At 39.6% G+C, this 18,594-nt stretch overlaps 1 protein-coding gene across 2 annotated transcripts in view; it reads left to right on the plus strand.

Moving 5' to 3' along the window:
* The window catches only part of IFT80 (intraflagellar transport 80), a 125,621-nt gene that overhangs the window by 17,287 nt on the left and 89,740 nt on the right, over positions 1–18,594 (plus strand). For both annotated transcript variants that reach the window (XM_027875998.1, XM_027875997.1), the window contains exons 3-5: positions 743–964; positions 14,610–14,720; positions 16,100–16,168. In XM_027875998.1, the coding sequence (XP_027731799.1) occupies positions 743–964; positions 14,610–14,720; positions 16,100–16,168 (402 nt within the window). The remainder of the gene's footprint in view (positions 1–742; positions 965–14,609; positions 14,721–16,099; positions 16,169–18,594) is intronic.

An 18,594-nucleotide genomic window follows, 5' to 3' on the forward strand; every position in this document is an offset into this window, starting at 1 on the left:
TGTGTGTGTGTGTGTGTGTGTGTGTGTGTGTGTGTGTGTGTAACACATCTAAATGGTGGGAGCCCACCAAAGCTTTTGGATCATGTATGTATTGAAATACATAACTTAATTTTTAACTTAGTGAATTATCATCCAAATTCTTTGTCATAAAATTGTGGAGTTTAGTTTTCAATTAAGATCTGTTCTAATTATGCATATTACTGTAATAATGTCTGATACAAAGGTCGTACTGTTTGGATGTTCTTTAAAAATTGCCATGGTATATTTATTATGTAGTGCGGCAACTAGGTGGCTCAATGGATAGAGCCCTGGCAGAGTCAGGAGGACCTGAATTCAGATCTGGTCTCAGACACTTACTAGCTGTGTGACCCTGGCGAGTCACTTGACCCTGTTTGCCTCAGTTTCCTCATCTGTAAAATGAACTGGAGAAGGAAATGTCAAACCGCTCCATTGTCTTTGCCAAGAAAACCCCGTATGAGGTCACAAAGAGTTGGAAACAACTAATCCACAAAAAAAAAATTTATTATATATTACTACTACCATTCAACTTTGTGTATGAAGAAAATGATGGGATCATAGGATTTAGTGCTTTAATGGCTCATAGTTCTGGTAAGAGGAAAAACAGATGAAATAGCCAGAATTTCCCCTTTTAAAGTCATATTTTGCTTTTATTTCTCACTAGCCTGTATAACATGCCAATTATTAGGTTTGTTAAAGCTCATACTTCCTTGACATGTCACACATCAAGAATTAGTAAGCTGTGTAGGCTGGACCAATGCTGAAGAGCTGTATTCCTGTAGTGACGATCACCAGATAGTCAAGTGGAACTTGTTAACAAGTGAGACCAGTCAGATCGTCAAGCTCCCAGATGACATTTACCCCATTGATCTTCACTGGTTCCCAAAAAGCATCGGTCTGAAGAAGCAGACGCAGGCTGAGAGCTTTGTCCTCACCAGTTCTGACGGTAAGATCTCAATAAGGGCCAGGACTTAACGCTTTGATTTGTTTTTCATGTAGCAAAATATTTTATACAAGTTCCCAGGGCAGCATTATCATTTTATAAATGAAGAAGTTGCTATTGATGTATCCTGGGGCTTTGGAGCAGAGGGTTTTGGAAGCAGAATTGGAACCCAGGTCTTTCTGGGTCTACTCTCAAATCTGTTGTTATTTCTGATATAACAGGCTGCAATGCTTAAAGCTTCTCCATGTTTTTCAGTTGACCTCCATGTATTATTTTGTGGGGAGTCTTTTAAGGAGCAGTTAGCTTTTTTTTTTTTTTTTGTACTCCAAGCAGACCTTGACTACTTAAGGTATATTCCTAAAAATCAAGCCATTTTGAGGTTATGAACTTTTGTTTCCTCATCTGTAAAATGGATGTCTATCTCACAGGGCAGTTGTGAAGATCAAATAGGATGTGATGTGTAGAGTGCTTTGTAAACTTTTAAGTTCATGTACCGATTAATATGGTTATTAATGCTATCTATTATTACCAGCACTTCTGACTTAATGCTGTTAACTCAAAAGTAACAATTGACATGTAAGCTTATTATTAATATAACTTAGTAAACTGTCATTAAGTCTAACAGCTAGGTATCATGTGTATTTTATGTATTAATTTTAGGATTTGTGTGTTATTTCTTTTGTAACTCAAGCAACGATTGTTGGCACAAACAAGAAGAAAGCTTTGCTCATACTCAGGTGGAAAGCGCACTCTGCTGTGGCTTATAATACTCATTGGAGCTAAGCTGCCAGGTGTAGTTATGTGTGCAGTGTTACTGGCTGTGTGCTCAAGAATTGAGTGGAACGTTGTTCATTGGGTGGTGACTGTAGCCAGTCCACGTGGCAGTCCTAATAATCTAGGAATATGGGAAAATAATCTAGGAAATCATTTCTTTCACCTTGCATTATCTGGTTGCCTGCGAGTAACTTAACTGACTTCCCTAGGAGTAATTGCCCAGGCACCTGCTTGCCTTGAGCCTCTGCGGCAGCTTGATGTTGTGGGAGGTGCGTCGTTCAGAGCACTTGTGCTGTTTGGTAAGTCACTTAGCTCCTCTGCCTCACCTGCTACAGTGCAGCCTCCTGGAGGGCAGGAGTTGTGTCAAAGGCTTTACCCTTGGATTCGCGGCACTGGCTCAGTGGCCGGCAGTAGCAGTCATTGAAGAAATGCTTCTTTATTGGTAGAATTGTCAGAAGGGTCAAATGAAATAACGGATATGGAAGTGCTACTGTGTGACGGGAAAGGGAAGCTGCTGGAGAGGACAGTTACAGATAGGAAACAAGATTCAGGGTTGCACATGTCATTTTGAACATTTTTGAGATTTAACCACATTCATGATCTTGAGTTTATACAATAAATACTTAGTATTTTTGTTAGGGTTCTTGTATGACTTCAAGAAAATGCCCAGACTATCCAGCTTCCTCTTATGTTTCAAAAACCCTCTTGTAACAGATTCTAATTTTTTTAAATTAGAAAAACATTGTACACATTTATAGTTCTTTCCCACTTAGATTAGAATTATTTGAATTTCAGAATAAAAAAATGTATCCTAAAGTAATTCCAAGAAAAAGTTACAGATAGCTTAGAAATGAATGGCTGGCTGTGTGCAGAGCAGTCAATCTGTGACCAGCTGGGAGGGCTTTAGAACCACCCCGTGGTCCAGGGAGCTTCACTGGGAGAACACAGAGAAAAGGGCTCCAGATCAGCAAAATTAGGGAGAGTTGAGGAATAAAAAAACAAGAAAATTAAGAAATCCCTCCAAGTTATGAAACTCACAATACCTGACATTTTCATAGCACTCGATAGCTGATAAATATGTCAGCCAGTGTCGTCTCATTGGGTGAAACAACCTTGAGGTAGGTGGACTAGTTATGAAGTAGTTGGGGCAGCTGCAAAGGCCCTCTTTTCAGATGAGGAAAGATGAGCCAGAGGGCTCAGGGAAGTTTAAGTGATTTGCCTAGACTTACACAACTAGAGAGTGGTGGAGTCTAGCCTCTGTTGACCAAGTTTCGTGCGCTTTCTCCTACATCCTGCTGCCTTCTGTATCTGTATCTGGAGAGGAGAATCAACAAGCAGAGAAGGGGAGTTGGTTTCCCCCTGAGGCCTAGTTGATCTAATCCTGTGAAGTAAGAGGCAGATAACGAAAGGCAACATAGACTTGTTTTGGCTAAATCTGTCAGACTCGTCAATGTACAAACTACTTGGTGAGAAAGCTTTCTAACTAATAGAATTTCTTCTCTTAAATTGGAGAAACAGTCCTTCCCAAGTACTTTCCAACTTACATTTTATCGTAATAGAGAAACAAAAAATGAAGGGATTCCAAAGCAACGATAAAATAACACAAGGACGAAGTTTCAGTTGAGATTTTTAGAAATACTAAACAAAGTGATCAATGTTAATATCAGGATAAACCTTAGGGGAAGTGCTATTTCCCCCCAAAACCAATCCCATTAAGTGATGGTAAGGAAAAAAGGACCAGTCCTCTCTTGATCTGTTCTCTCATGAACTAAGGGACTCATCCTCTCTCAATTTGGTCAATAAAAGTACATTCACTCTATAGATCTAGGCACTGTTTCTGAGTAACTGAGTAAACTCCCTGTTTTTTAAGTGTATATTGAATTTAAACCCACTAGTACTGACAGCAGCCTGTTCACCTTTGACCCCTTCTAAACCTCCTTTTGTTCACTCATATACATTTTTTAATGTTTGATTGATACCCTTTTTTTTTTGCATTTCTATCACTACCCCCTAGTTAAACCCCCATCCCCTTAAAAAAAATAACTTTCCCTTATAACAAATAAGTAGAGTCAAATAAAGGAAATTAACAATGGTTGTGTCTGAAAATATGTGTCTCATTCTGGACGTACAGGCTCTGTGCCAACTCTCTGCCTCATTTCATCATCAGTCTTCTGGAGTCCTGATTAGGCATTGGTCAGATTTCTACATCATTGTGGTCTTTGTATAAATTGTTCTCTTGGTTCTGCTCACTTCACTCTGCATCAGTTCAGGCAAGTCTGCTCAGGTTTCTCTGACTGGACCTTATTTTGTCTTTCTTAGGGAGCAATAATAACATTCCTTTGTATTCCTAGACCATACTTTATTCAGCCGCTCACTTTTTCTCCATTTTCTTCACAACAAAAAGTGTTGCTCTAAATGATTTCTGCACGTGAGTACTTGTTCTCTGGGGGTGTCTCCTCTGGGGATGCCTAGTTTGGGGAACACGGAGGTCTATGTCCCCTACCACTTGGGCACAGGTAGCCTGCTTTGGTTGCTCTTTTCTCCTGCATCCAGAGGGTGACTGTCCCAGAGCAATAGTGAGGATGCCAAGAACTGAACTGATGAGACAGGATGGCCTTTCTTTCCCTTGCTCCCTTTCTTTAACCCTGACTCTGAGAAATGGGTTTGGGCGGTGTTGGTTTCTGTTCTGGGTTGTTGTCCTCCCTAGTTTCAGGTGCCGTAGGTGATTCCCACAGACCTGGAAGTTTGATATCCAGGTACCCTGGCTCCTCAGAGCTTCCCTGGCAGGCCACACCTCCCTACCTGCAATCCTGGCTCCAAGGTCACTGGATCTGGGAAGGACAAATAACAGAACAGAAACATCTGAAGCCTATTTCTAAGACAGAAGATAAAAGAGATAGAGTAGGGGGACAGCTCGGTGGCACAGTGGGTAGAGCTCCAGTCCTGGAGTCAGGAGGAACTGTGTTCAAATCCAGCCTCAGACACTTGACACTTACTAGCTGACCCTGGGCAAGTCACTTAACCCTAATTGCCTTGCTAAAAAAAAAAAGAGAGAGAGAGATAGAGTAGAAAAGGATCTCACTAGCTCAGTTCATGGAGTCTTTGCTGTTGAGTGAACTAGGATCTCTACCCTCTGGATGCAGCATATAAGAGTCACCAAAAAGAACAGAGCCAAAAAAACCTGATTGGCTTAGTCTCTGCAGTTTTATTAGTATTATTATTATTATTATTTTTTTTCTACTCAGCAATGGGGTTAAGTGACTTGCCCAGGGTCACACAGCTAGCAAGTGTCAAGTGTCTGAGGCTGGATTTGAACTCAGGTCCTTCTGACTCCAGGGCCAATGCTCTATCCACTGCCCTACCTAACTGCTCTGTCTCTGCAGTTTTAAAGATGAAGGTAGCCAATAAAGCAGGCTACCCCCTCCCACGTAGTAGGGGTCACAGGCCTCCATGTTACTTCAGCTGGTGTGAGGTAGGACTTAAGAATTGTTTTAATTTATATTTCTCTTACTATTAGTGATGTAGTGCATTTTTTCATGTGGTTGTTGATTGCTTGAATTTCTTCTTTTCCATTCTGTCCACTGTGCTAAGTGCTGGAGATACAAGTAAGAAAAAGACAACCTCTGCTCTCAAGGAGCTTACAATCCAATGGGGGTGGAGTGGGGGGAGACAATACCCAGAGGAAACTGAAAAGGGGAGGAGGGGTGGTGGGAGCCAGGAAGTGTTGGAGCAGAGGCATGATGTTTGTGGAGCTGTAACCAAACAGAGCTGCTGATGGAAGAGGAAGAGGAGGAGGCTGTGGGAGGAGCTTATTATCCTGCCCTTCAGCCCCCCATTCCGAGGGGAGAGGCAGCAGAGGGAACTGTGGAGGTGTGAAGAACAAAGCCGAATACATCTGCTCCGTCATTTCAGGAGATCCTTATGCAGCGTCAAAAGCCAAGCAGAGCGGCTGATGGAAAATGAAGAAAATGAAGCTCCAATGATAACTTCTTCCAGGATGATACGTGCTAGAAACTCAAGGTTTAAATGAATGGAAAGAGTGATCCTGGGGCTTCAACATCAGTCAGTTAATCAGTAAACCTTTATTAAGTGTCTGCTCTCAGCCAGCCACTGTGTAAATACTGAGAATACAAAAAGAGATAAAAGAGAATCCCTGCCTTCAAGGAGCTTACCATCTAATGGGGGAGACAACTGGCAAACAAATGTATACAGACAAGCTGTATCAGGATAAATAGATAATTAATAGAGGAAGAGTGCCGAAATTATGAGGGGTTGTGAAGGCTTCCATGGGATTTTTGGTGGGACATAAAGAAAGCCAAGGAGATCAGTAGTTAGGCCAGAGGAGGCATGGGGAGCAGTCAGGTAGAATGCCGGGAGCTGAGAGATGGCATGTGTTAAGGATTGCCTGATCAAATCATTGGACATTTATCTATTGGGAATGGTTCTTGTTCTTGTATATTTGTATCAGTTCTTTATGCATTTTGAATTTTAGTCTTTTATTGAAGAAATTTGCTGAAAATGTTTTTTTGTGGTTAAACTTTCTTATCAAATTCTAACTGCATTGATTTTGTTTGTGTAAAAACTTTATTTTGTATAATTAAAATTATCCATCTTATCTCTTGTAATCATCTCTCTTCCTTGTTTAGTCAAGAACTTTCCACTACTCATATACTTATGAAAAGTATATCTTTCCTTTCTTATATAGTTTGTTTGTATATCCTTTTATATTTGGGTTTTATATCCCTTTTGAGTTTATTAGGGTATATCATGTGAGATGTTGATTTGTATGTTATTGCTTTTTGTGGTACAGAGGTTCCCACCCTCCCCCCCATAATCAAATTCACTTTTTGTCTCCTATAATTTCTTTGTTGAATAGGTAAGAATTTTTACCTTTCCACAGTTGTTAAAGATATATCGTTCCATAATCTTCTGTTTTTAAGAAAATGATCTTGAATACTTAGGTCAGTGATACCTTTGTAATTTAACGCGGTATGTGGTGTGAGATAAGGATTTAATCCTGTTTTCCTCCATACTGATATCTAATTTTCCTATTAATTTTTATTGAAAATGAATTTCCCATGTTTTTCTGACTAATTGCCCATTTTACATGCTTTTGGTTTTAGTTCTATGTCATCTAATCTGTTCCCCTCATCTTTTTTTAAAATTCAGGACCAGACAGTTTTTTTTTATAATTGTTGTATTACACAGTATACATTTTTTAGACTTTAAATTCAACTCATTAATGTTCTCTCTCTATTATTACTATATTGTTATAGGGATATAAATTTGTTTGAGTACTGCTTTGGCCACATCCTATAAATTTTGATGTTGTATTTATATTGTTATCTTTAATGTAGTGTTTTATTGTTTCTCTAATTTGACCTTTAACTGAAAAATTCAGTGAATTTTTTTGTTCTCCATTTAGGCCTCTGTGTTTTGATCAGATTTCCCATGTTAATTACTATTTTTATTACATTTTAATCATATTTATAATGAAATTCAGAGACAAAAGAAAGTTTTTAGCTAAGTGAAAGGCTGGCCCTAAGGAAAGAAAACCAAAGAGTTGGCAGAATTGGTTTCATGTCATACCCAAAGGCACCAGAAAACTCTTCAGTGGATATTAGGATCTATCTAGGAGTGGGAGTGTGAAAAAAAATATCATGGTGAAGATAATTGCAGTTCATACCCCTGCATCTATTGCAGAGAAGGGAGAGATTCAGAATTCCTTATACGATTTCTCTTAAGATCCTCTAAACCATGACCATATCAGCCTGTACTTTAGTCCTTAATGACTTTACTGCAGAAGTAGTCATAGGGCAAGATGGCAGAAAATTCATTTCGAGTTTAAAAACAAAGAAACTAAGAGGCTTGCATATAGTTAGAAGCTTTATTCCTACATGTCATGATTACTTTTTAAAAATAAATTTTTATTGACATTTTGTTTTTGTGTCACCTAAATTTCCCCAGGTAACTTTCTCTTTCACCCTTCCAGAGAGCATCATACAAAGCATAAAAAAAGAAAAGAAAAAAACAACAACTAAGTTTAGCAAAATTAACAAACCAAACAAAATAAGTTTGATGTCTTTGCTATTTCATAGTCTCCCTCCTCTGCATTCCTCTTTTAGGGCTACACGTGAACATTGTAATTTCACATTATTTAGTTCCAGGTTTTTTTGTTTTGTTTTTTTTTACAGTGTCTGGTCATTAGCTGTGTTGTTCACCTGGTTATCTCACAGTGTGTCAGTGGTAATTGGTCTTGTGGTTTGAATTCCTCACGTTAATCATTTCTTATAGCACAATAAGAATCTATCATTTGCATGTGCCACAGATTGACTTGTTTAGCTTTTCCCCAGTTGATGGACATCTACTTTGTGTCCCATTACTTGCTGCTATAAAAAGTGTTGCTAGCATAATTTTGCTGTGTATGGGACTTTCTTTTTATGATTGCCCTTCTTGGAGTATATGCCCAATAATAGAATCTTTGAATTGTAGGGTGTGGGCATTTTAATCACTTTCTTTGCATCATTCCAGATTGCTTTCTAGAATGGTGGAACCAATCTACCAATCGTGCGTTAGTGTATCTATCTTCCAGATATGGAAAGAATGAAAAAGAGTAACATATGGAATTAGCTTTTTGCATTTTGTAATGCGCTCTATCTCTTGTTTGGTCCTAAATTCTTTCCTTCTCCATAGATCTGACAGGTAAACTATTCCTTGCTCTCCGAATTTGCTTATGGTATCAACCTTTACGTCTAAATCGTGTACCCATTTTGACCTCATTCTGGTATGTGGTGTGAGATGTTGGTCTGTACCTAGTTTCTGTCATACGATTTTCTGTTTTTCCCAGCAGTTTTTGTCAAATAGTGAGTTCTTATCCCAGAAGCTGGAGTCTGTGGGTTTATCAAACAGTAGATTACTGTAGTCATATTCTACTGTGTCTTGTGTACCTAATCTATTTCACTGATCCATCACTGTTTCTTAGCCTTAGTCAGTACCAAATAGTTTTGATGATTGCTGCTTTATAACATAGTTTTAGATCCAGTACAGCTAGGCCACTGCCCTTTTCTTTTTCCCCCCATTAATTCAGGGCAATATTTCAAGGCTACTGAAATAGCCCCTCATGTGAGCCTGAGTGGTCATTTTCCTTATTTGGGAGGCTGTGTAATAGTGATAGGATCAGGAAGTATATTAACCTGGGGATCTAAGGAGTTGCTAAAGATTAGGTTTGTTCCAGTAGGATAAGGTTTTTTCTGTGTTTAGTCTTATCAGACTATTCTATTTAAGCAGGAAATCTCTAGGATAGTAGATGCCTACTTTAGGAAAGATTTATTTCAGTTTATCCTATTGCTGCCAGTTAGGAGGGGAGAACAAAATACATTCTGCACTCCATTGGTGAGTAGTCAAATCTCCCACTACTATGGATTTTCCATCTAATTCTTTTTAAACTTTTACTTTATAAATTCTATTGCTATGCCATTAACCATATGGGTTTTTAATATTTATTTATTATTTATTTGTTATTTATTTATTTTTTTAAGTAAGGCAATCGGGGTTAAGTGACTTGCCCAAGGTCACACAGCTAGTACGTGTCAAGTGTTTGGTCTGAGGCCAGATTTGAACTTGGGTCTTCCTGACTTCAGGGCCAGTGCTCTATCCACTGCGCCACTTAGCTGCCCCTTCATATTGATTTTTTAAAAAATTATCAAGGGTATCTTAAAATGGCTAAAATTCACTTATTTCCTCTTACTGCCTTCACATGTGGTTTAAGCTGTGTTGAACTTCATCTTGACTCCTCCTGATTTTATGGAATCATCTGAAACAGTAAATTTTAATACTTCTCATTTAAAATCTATATATGTATTATGTGTTTTCTGAAAGCAACTTTGTGTTGTGTGTTATTTTTTTCTTTAATCCACTGGAATCCTTTGTTCTTTTTTTATGGCAATTAACCAAATTTATATTTGCAGTTGTAATTTTGGTCTCTTTTGTAATTTCATTAAACTTTCACAGATGTATATCTTATCTCCCCAACTGAAATGATCAGAATCTTTTGTGCTTCTACAAGATACCTAACACAGGCATTCAATAAATATTATTTGAAAAATATACTAATTTACTTTTAAACTTCATTTGGTATACAGTCATGAAAAACTTTCAATTTCTGGGCTCATGAAAAGTAAATTTGCTCATTAAATGAATATTTCAGTATAGCATAGCATATCTGAGTATCTTTAATCCAGGAGCCCATAAATTAGTGTAATAAAATAGGGGACTTTACCTGCTTTTTAATAATAAATTGAATAAGTTGATGAAAGGACTAAAAAAAATAGAAAATTGGCATGGATATGTTGAAGTTTTGTTTAATTTTCTGAAATTTTATTTATCTGGAAATGAGCCAGATGTGGAATTAACTTTTTATATTGGGATTAAAAACTCTCCAAAACCTACCCCCCCCCGAAAAAAAGCAAACAAAATGAAACAAAACCAAAACAAACAACCCAAAATAGAAAAGGAAGATATTATGGCTCATTGACATTTATTATTTTTTTAAAATTGAGGTTTCTGCCCTGAGGCTGATCTTTTCATTTACGTCTAATTTAACCCTGAAAATCTATCACTTTGTTGTTTTACTTATTAGTTATTAATTATAGCTAGTAATAACGGATATTTATATAGAGTTTTAAGGTTTGCAAAACATTTTACATACATTATTTCATTTAGTTATTAACTTTCAATATGTGCTAAGTTCTCTCTTAAAGGGACTTAGTTTATTTTTTGTTTCTTTGGCAGTTTCTTCCATAATAAAGCTAATATTTTAAGAAGAAATTTGAAAGGTTTAGGGGCAATTATTTTTTGTTAACTTCACACCTTTTTTATTTTTTAGTTGGCTTTTTTTGTTTCCTTGTGTTCCTTTACTTAAGCTTTCAATAACCTTCACTGAGAGAGCTCCTTTTATTGCTGTCTTTTTCTTTAAAACAAACAAGTCTCCTCTCCATTAGATCTTTCTTACTGAACCCTGTAAACCTTAAGTAATTCTTGCATTTTTCCTTTCAACTGAAAAAAGTCATTATCTTTGTTTTTATATCACCTTTATTTCTCTTTTCTCTTTGCTTTTTCTTTTTTTTGGTGAGGCAGTCGGGGTTAAGTGACTTGCCCAGGGTCACACAGCTGGGAAGTGTCAAGTGTCTGAGGCTGGATTTGAATTTAGGTCCTCCTGACTCCAAGGCTGGAGCTCTATCCACTGCCTACCTAGCTGCCCGTTCCTTTCTCAACCTATCCCTTTTTCTTCACCCAAAGAGCCATCCCAAGAACAAAGGATTAAATAGAAAAATGGAAAAAAAAAAAGCAGATAGGTAGAACTAAACCTACCGCCAACAAATCTTACAACCTATGCTTTGTTCCATCTCAGCAAAGGAAGGAGGATGGTGCATTCTCTTATCTTCTCTTTGGTGCTGGGGTCATCATTATCACCCAGTGTTTGTTGTTCTTTTCTCAGCATTGCAGTCCTTGTGTAGATGTGCTTTTTCTGCTTACTTTGTTTTGCATCAGTCCACGTGAGTCTTTTCAGACTTTTTTGTGTTATACTCATTGTTTCTTACATCATATTCTACTACGCTCATGTACCAATATTTGCCCAGCCACTCGCCAATTTATGGCTCTCTACTTTGTTTCCACTTCTTTACTGCAATTAAAACGTGCTGTCGTAAACATTTCCACGTATGTGGAGCCTTCCCACTGTTGTTGTCCTGGACAAAGGTACTCCTTCATCTAGCAGTGGAAGGGTAGGAACATTTAGTCAGTTTCTTAACGTAATTTGAAATTGCTTTGCAGAGTGGTTGGAGCAATTTATAGCTCTTACCACAGTGTGTTAGTGTATTTCCACAACTCTTCAGGTATGGACTTCCATCTTTCATGGACCTTGACAGTTTCTTGAGTGTGGAGTAAAATCTCAAGAGTTGTTTTGATTTACATTTTATCTTACTAATTAATTTGGGATAATCTTATAAAGTTTAATAGTTTGCAGTTTTTTGTTTTTAAGTGTTTGTTTATATCCTTTGACTGCCTAGTTTTTGGTGTTCTGTTAGCTAACCATGTTATCTGTTTTCCATTTTTTTGATTATCTCTGTCCCTTGTTTGGTTAAGATTACTCCCTGTCCATAGCTGTGGAAAGTACCTGATTTGATTCTCTTTTAATATTTTTATGGTATGATTGTTGCTGATCAGGTTATGTATACATTTTGAGCTTATAGTATATGGTCTAAGGTGTTGATTTAAACCTAAATCTTGTTAAATACTTTCTTGTTTTCCTAGCAATTCTTATTAAGTAAGGAGTTTATCCCCGAGTAATTTTATGTTCATAGACTTATTGGATAGTCACTTGTGGAGTATATCTATTTATTATTCAAACTCATCTAGTCTCTTCTGGGCTATTTTTTCTCTTTTTTTAGCCAGAATCAAATAGTTTGGTAACTTTCTAGGAAAATTTGATGTTTGGAAGTACTATTCCTCCTTTATTGTCTGCTTTTAAAAGTTATCATTTCCCTTGAGATTCTTTTTTTTTTTTCGGGCAGTTGGGGTTAAGTGACTTGCCCAGGGTCACACAGCTAGTAAGTGACTAGTGTTTGTTTTGAGGCCAGAGTTGAACTCAGGTCCTCCTGACTTTGGCGCTGGTACTCTATCCACTGCTCCACCTAGATGCCCCTCCCTTGAGAGTCTAAATCTTTTATTCTTCCAAATGAATTTGTCAATAGCTCAGGTGTGATGTGAATCATCTTTGTTTTTGAAATTCTCAGACCATCTCACAATCTGCATTCTTCCATCCCATCACCACATTGCCCCAGCACAGTGTCTAAAGAGCTGGCTTCCGCTTGAATGGTGGCCCAGCTCACTGGGGATGGGTTTGATTATGAACACACAAGTCATAGAATTCCCTGGCCTGCGGCCTTGCCGCCATCAGTTACAACCGCCACGAGAGCCTTTTTTCTTTCTTCAGGCGTTCATAAGATTCATCATGAGTTGAAACTGACAGGATTGTAAAGGAATGAGGCTCATAGTGTTTATATGTTCAAAGGAATGTTTTTCTTCAGAATATTTACTGTCAGAGGCTGCAGACTTGTTCAAATGATGCTGATCTCAATGGTCCCTGGGAGCTCCGTTAGGCCACTACCTTGTCTTTGTCCTGCCTTTCCTCTGCGTTTTTTCCAGCTCATTGCTGCCCCTCTGCTGAGCCCCCAGCCTCGAACTCTGCTGGTCCTGTCCTGGAACTGAATGGGGAATTAAATGTGAGCTGGAGGCAGTGGTCGTGGGAGAGTTTCCAGAACAAGTGAGGACACATTCCTGTTTGTAGGATCACAGATGAGTGCATCAGGAACTGGACAGGACCTCCAAATGCCTTCAGTCCATGGGAGAGTCCATTGTTATAAAAATCTTTATGGCTTTTTTTCCCCGTCCATTTATCGTTCTCCCAGTGTCGGCATTGAATGCTGTCCAGATGATTTTGCTTATCTGGACTCTGCTTTTTTCAGTGGCGTGTGTGTGTGTGTGTGTGTGTGTGTGTGTGTGTGTGTGAGAGATAGTGCTCATGACTTCTCACTTTCCTTTTTTGGAAGGTCCTACAAACCAGTTAGTGCTGCAGCACTGTACTCGGCAGGGATCCAGTGTTGGATAACTGAGGTTGTTTCTATGCTCTCGTTTTTACCCCTTTTCCTTATTTGCTATCAGCAGATTATTTGGGCAGGGGTAGAGTTGCCTGAGTTGTATGATACGTCTTCAAATGTTAAGTCTTTTAGTTTAATATTGATTTTAATCTTTGTTCTGGCGATCAGTGGTCTGACTGTGTGCCTGAACCATTGCCATTCAAAGAGAGACTTTTGTCCCCTCTTTTGTCAGTGCTCATTCATTTCTTTTTTACAACATCACGGAAGTCGTTATTAATGGTTCCTTGTCAGCATGGCACGAGGTCTCCATTGGTGCCTTCCATTGTCCCAGGGCTGTTGTTATCCATGTTATCAGTGTTATCAATGACTTGGATTAAGGAATAGGTGGTATGCTCAGCAGATTTTCAGATGAAACAAAGGTGGGAGGGGTGCGAGCCAGAGTCCAGGAGAGTATTAACAGGTCAGAGTATTGGGCCGAATCTAATGAGATCTCCCTCCTCCTCTCCCTCCTCCCTTTCACTCTCTTAGCTGGATATAGTTTCCAGAGGGGATGGATGGAGGATGGTTCTTACGTCTGTGTCATATGAGGATTGGTTGAAGGAACTGAGTCTCTTTAGCTTAGAAAAAAGAAGACCCCCTGGGGTTATTTATGAGAGCTGTGTCTAAGTGTTTGAAGGGCCATTTTAGAGAGGAGGTTCTGTTTGGTTCTGTTTGGCCCCAGATTCAGGAGCACGAGGTGCAGGTTGCAAAGGGGTAAATTGAGGATTGTCACCAGGAAAAGCTTGATAACCATTTCCAGAGCTGCCCAGGAGCTTGTTGGGCTGCCCAGAGAGGCTGAAAATTTCCTCACTGCAGTGGCTGACCAGCAGTGAAATAAACCACCATGGCTTTTGTTTTTGTTATTAATGTTATTGTGCTGATAGTTACGCTAGTACTGAACCCCTTTATTTTTGCAGGGGGATTACCTTCTTAATTATACTTGACTTAAACTAATATTAAAATTACTTTGGTTTCCATAATCGTATATCAACTGATGGCGAGGGAATGTAACCCCAGTAAATTCTGCGTTACATGGGAAGAAATTTGGAATTAAATATTTGCTCAGCATATTTCAGAATTGACTGTGTCTATTAAATCATGTCAAATAGAAGAATTACATCATAACAATGTGTTAATTTCATGAATAAAGAATTTCTGAAATATAACTTTTTGTTCAGGTAAATTTCACCTGATCTCGAAATTAGGAAGAGTGGAAAAAAGTGTAGAAGCTCATTGTGGAGCTGTACTTGCAGGGAGATGGAATTATGAAGGAACAGCATTGATTACAGGTAAGTTGTCTCACACAAATAGTATGTATTTTCAAAAATAAGTTTTATTGATTTTTTTTGGTCTCTCCATTCAGTAATTTCTAGAAGTACCCTTCCCACCAGAATGACCACTTCCTTTTAATTACAACCCTAAGCCCCAAAACAATGAAGTAAAGTCACAAGAGTCATGTTTGACAACAGATAAAAAGAGAAAGGAGAAGTCATCTTTGTGCAGTTAATTAAATATATTACTATAGGGATTAATTGTTTCCTTATTTGTGCTTTAAAGTCTTTTTTTAATGTGTACTACCGATTTTTTATTATTTAGAGATTAATTTGTGACTTTGTAAATGTTCTTTTAATGTGTATTTATTTAGACTAATTCTGAGATTTTTTTTTTAATGAATGAAAGTCTAGTTATGAAATTTAGGCTAGAGATTGCACCTGAACCCTCAAAACAATTGTGGTTGGCACCTTACCTACAACTCATAGTCTTAAGAGAGTTGCCTAGAACACTGAGAAAGTGACTTGCTTGGGGTCACAAAATAAAATATCTATTATGAAATACATTTTAGATAAAATGCATTTTGTAATTCTTTTTAAAGAAATTCTGGCAAAAGCAATGGTACCTGAATTTTAAAAAAGGAATCATTCATTTTTGTACAGCTGTTTTCAGAGATACTTCTAGGGACCTGAAAATTTTCAGTTCTTCCAAGGTGGTATGATAAGGGGTGAGGTGTTTCCTCTCTACAGCCACAACAAGCTCCACCACACCAGCTCTCCTTCAAGCATGGGCAAAGCAAGAGATTCCTGCCTCAGCACTGGCAAAGAGATCCTTGCAATCCCCCTCTGATCAGCCACCAGATTCCCCCTCAGTCTGTGGGCCGAAAGCTCAGGAGGCAGCCGCGGTCTGCGCGCTCAGGACTTGCGGCTGAGACCTAGCTCCTTCTCTCACTGCAGTCACAGACTTTTCCCACTGACCTTCTAAGTTGTCTTTGGCGTTCGTGGGTTGAGAAGTCTGGAAACTGCCACAGCTGCCCATGATTCAGTCCTCTGAGGCCTGCTCCAGGGTTGCTGCGGCCTGTGTGCCCACGCCGAGCTGCGCTCCTCTCCCAGTCCACCGCGATACACCTTTCTGATCAGCCATCCAGGTTGTCTTGGGCTGGAAATTTGTTTTACTCTGGTTTTTTGTGGGTTCTGCTGCTTTAGAATTTGCTTAGAGCCATTTTTTATAGGTATTTGGAGGGATTTAAGGGAGAGCTCAAACTTTCCCTCCGCCATCTTGGCTCCAGGAATCATTCATTTTTGTAGCGTCTTTGATTAATGTGTACATTTAAGACTACCAAAATTTTCTTTTAAAAATTGGAGGTTATCAGTAACTGAATCATAATTTTTTACAGTTGGTGAAGATGGACAAGTGAAAATTTGGTCAAAGAGTGGGATGTTAAGATCTACTTTAGCTCAGCAGGGTAAGTTTTATAACCGGCCAACCATTTTTTTTTTTAAAATTGTACAGTAGAAAAGTTCTATAAGAATTTTAACAAAAGGCGACAATCTTGTACATTAAAAGCTTAGGTCGATCTGATAAAGAAAAACCCCTTAATTCTTTTTTTCATTCCCTTTTTAATCTACCCCCCAGTTTCCTACCAGCTTCATTCAAATGCCATGAGCATCTATAATTTTCACTTGAAACTTAGAAGTCCTTTTAGAAGTCTTTTTGTGAAATGATTTTGCAGCAGTTTTTTTGAAGTTCAATGGTCAAAAATAGTTAGGCATAGTAAAAACATTGTATTGGAGAGAAGTCAAGTAAGATTCAGAGTACGTCTCCCTTCACAAAATTTAAGTGACCTTCATCCCTTCTTACTTTTTATGAACTTTTGATTATCTACAATGACGTGTTGATCCAAAATAATGGGTAATGGAAAAAACCAGGTAAAGTTGGTTCTTAATCACATCTACCTGTGAAAGGAAGCAGTAATACAGAGGTCATGAAACAGCGATAGCGACAATCCCAGAGTCACAGAGTTAGCTCCAGAAGACATTATTTTATTTGCTTATTTACTGTCCTTTGTTTGACTTAGAAAATGTAAGCCAATTATGATACTGACCTGAGCGCAGAGCACCTGAGTGGGGGGCTTCCTTGAAGATCGAGGTCTTCACACAGCTGGTCCACGGGCTGTTCAGAAATCTGGGCTGTGCGGGCGGCGGGCAGACAGGCATATTCTTCAGCAGCATCACTGAGTTAGTTCACAAGTACAGTCAGCAATTCCTAGGGTTCCTCTGCTGGATGCTGTCGGCAAGGCCCTGCCACTCGGGCTCTGCATGCTGCACACTTCCTTCCTTTGCCTCTTTCCCCAGTGACTCTGCGGTCGGGTCACTCGCCTGCCTGCACAGTCCAGGCTTCTACACGCTTGCTGGGCCAGCTGTGGATCACATCCAGTAGCTTATGCCCCTATTACACTCATTAGACTCTCTGGAAAGTAAGGACCCCTTGGGACTCAACAGATATTTCCCATTCACCTTGAACTTAAACCATGTGAACCATTCACATCAGTGCTGTGGAATGTTGGCAGGTGCCCAGCTCTGACCGCACACTGAGTGGCTTTCATTCTTCATCTGTGTGTTGGAGACTCCTGATTCAAATCCTCATCTCTCTGTTTAGAAAACCTTCTTAGGGCAGCTGTGCTCAGCTCACGGACTCTAGAGCTCAGAATTGAGGCTGGAAACATCCATTCTCAGGATCTCTAGCCTCTCCTATGTACTCAGAAAAGAAAAGGAGGCAGGAGGAGGCATCCAGGAGCTAGAGGCTGAGCAGCTGTGGGCTCGGGCTTGCCCAGACAAGCACGGGCTGCTAGCCACGAGCTCCCTTTGTAAACTGCCTCTCTCGGATCCTGGGGTTGGAGGAAGGGGGGCAAAAAGTTCTCCTCCACACCACCTTAAGTGCCCTCCAGTCTGGAGTGGACAGGGGCAGCCCTCTCTAAGAGAAAGAGAGCGTTACGAAGAAAATGGGTAAGAGGAGTAGATGTTTCACTGCTGCCTCTTACAGATCACATGGAGGGGTGTCAGCTGCCCCTCCTGAGCTGCAGACATTGAATCATCAGGACGCCACCCTTGGCCCTGGCACCTCCTCAGAGGATTTCCCTGGGGGCACACAGCTGGCTCCATGGGAAGGGCTCTTCTTGCTAGTGGGGCCCTCCTTTTATAGTTGGGGTGCTTCCTGAAGTGGTCAGGAGCCCCCTGATCCATAGTCCCCCTATAGGAACAAAATCCTTTGCTAAATTGGGGGTTTTCTTTAGTAATAGTGACTAGGAAGCTTGGTGTTTGTATCTAGGACGCTGAAATCTTCCAGGTGCTGTGTGTGTACCTGGGTTGTGTTTGGCTTTTAAAGCCCTTCACAACCCGGCTGTTTCCTCCCTCTCTAGCCCTCATCTGCTTCACTGCCCTGCCTGTTCTCACAGTTCCTCACACACCACACCCTGTCTCTCTGCTGGGCCTTTTCACTGGCTGAGATTCACCTGGAACCATCCTTTTGCTTCTTTCTGCCTCCTGGCTTCCCTTATTCAAATCCCACTCATTGTAGGAGGCGTTTCCTGATCCCTTTTCAATGTCACCTCCGGTTTATCCTGTATGTATTTTGTACGTACGCGATTGTTTGCATGTTGTCTGCCTCGTTAGGATGTAAGCTTCTTGAAGGCAGGGACTGTTTTTGACTTTCTCCTTTTCTCTGGGGCTTTGCATAATGCCTTGAATATGTTTATCATTTAATATGTACTTGTGGACTGACTGATTTGTGGGCACAATTAATCTGGCTCACTTCTTTGGCCTTCCCCTAGTACCTTGTGCTAAGTGTTCAAGAAACATTTGTTGCTTTGTTATTCTATTTAAATGCTCTAGA

The sequence above is a fragment of the Vombatus ursinus genome, unplaced genomic scaffold (genome assembly GCF_900497805.2).
Source record: "Vombatus ursinus unplaced genomic scaffold, bare-nosed wombat genome assembly UNPS02014810.1, whole genome shotgun sequence".
Taxonomy (NCBI): Eukaryota; Metazoa; Chordata; class Mammalia; order Diprotodontia; family Vombatidae; genus Vombatus; species Vombatus ursinus.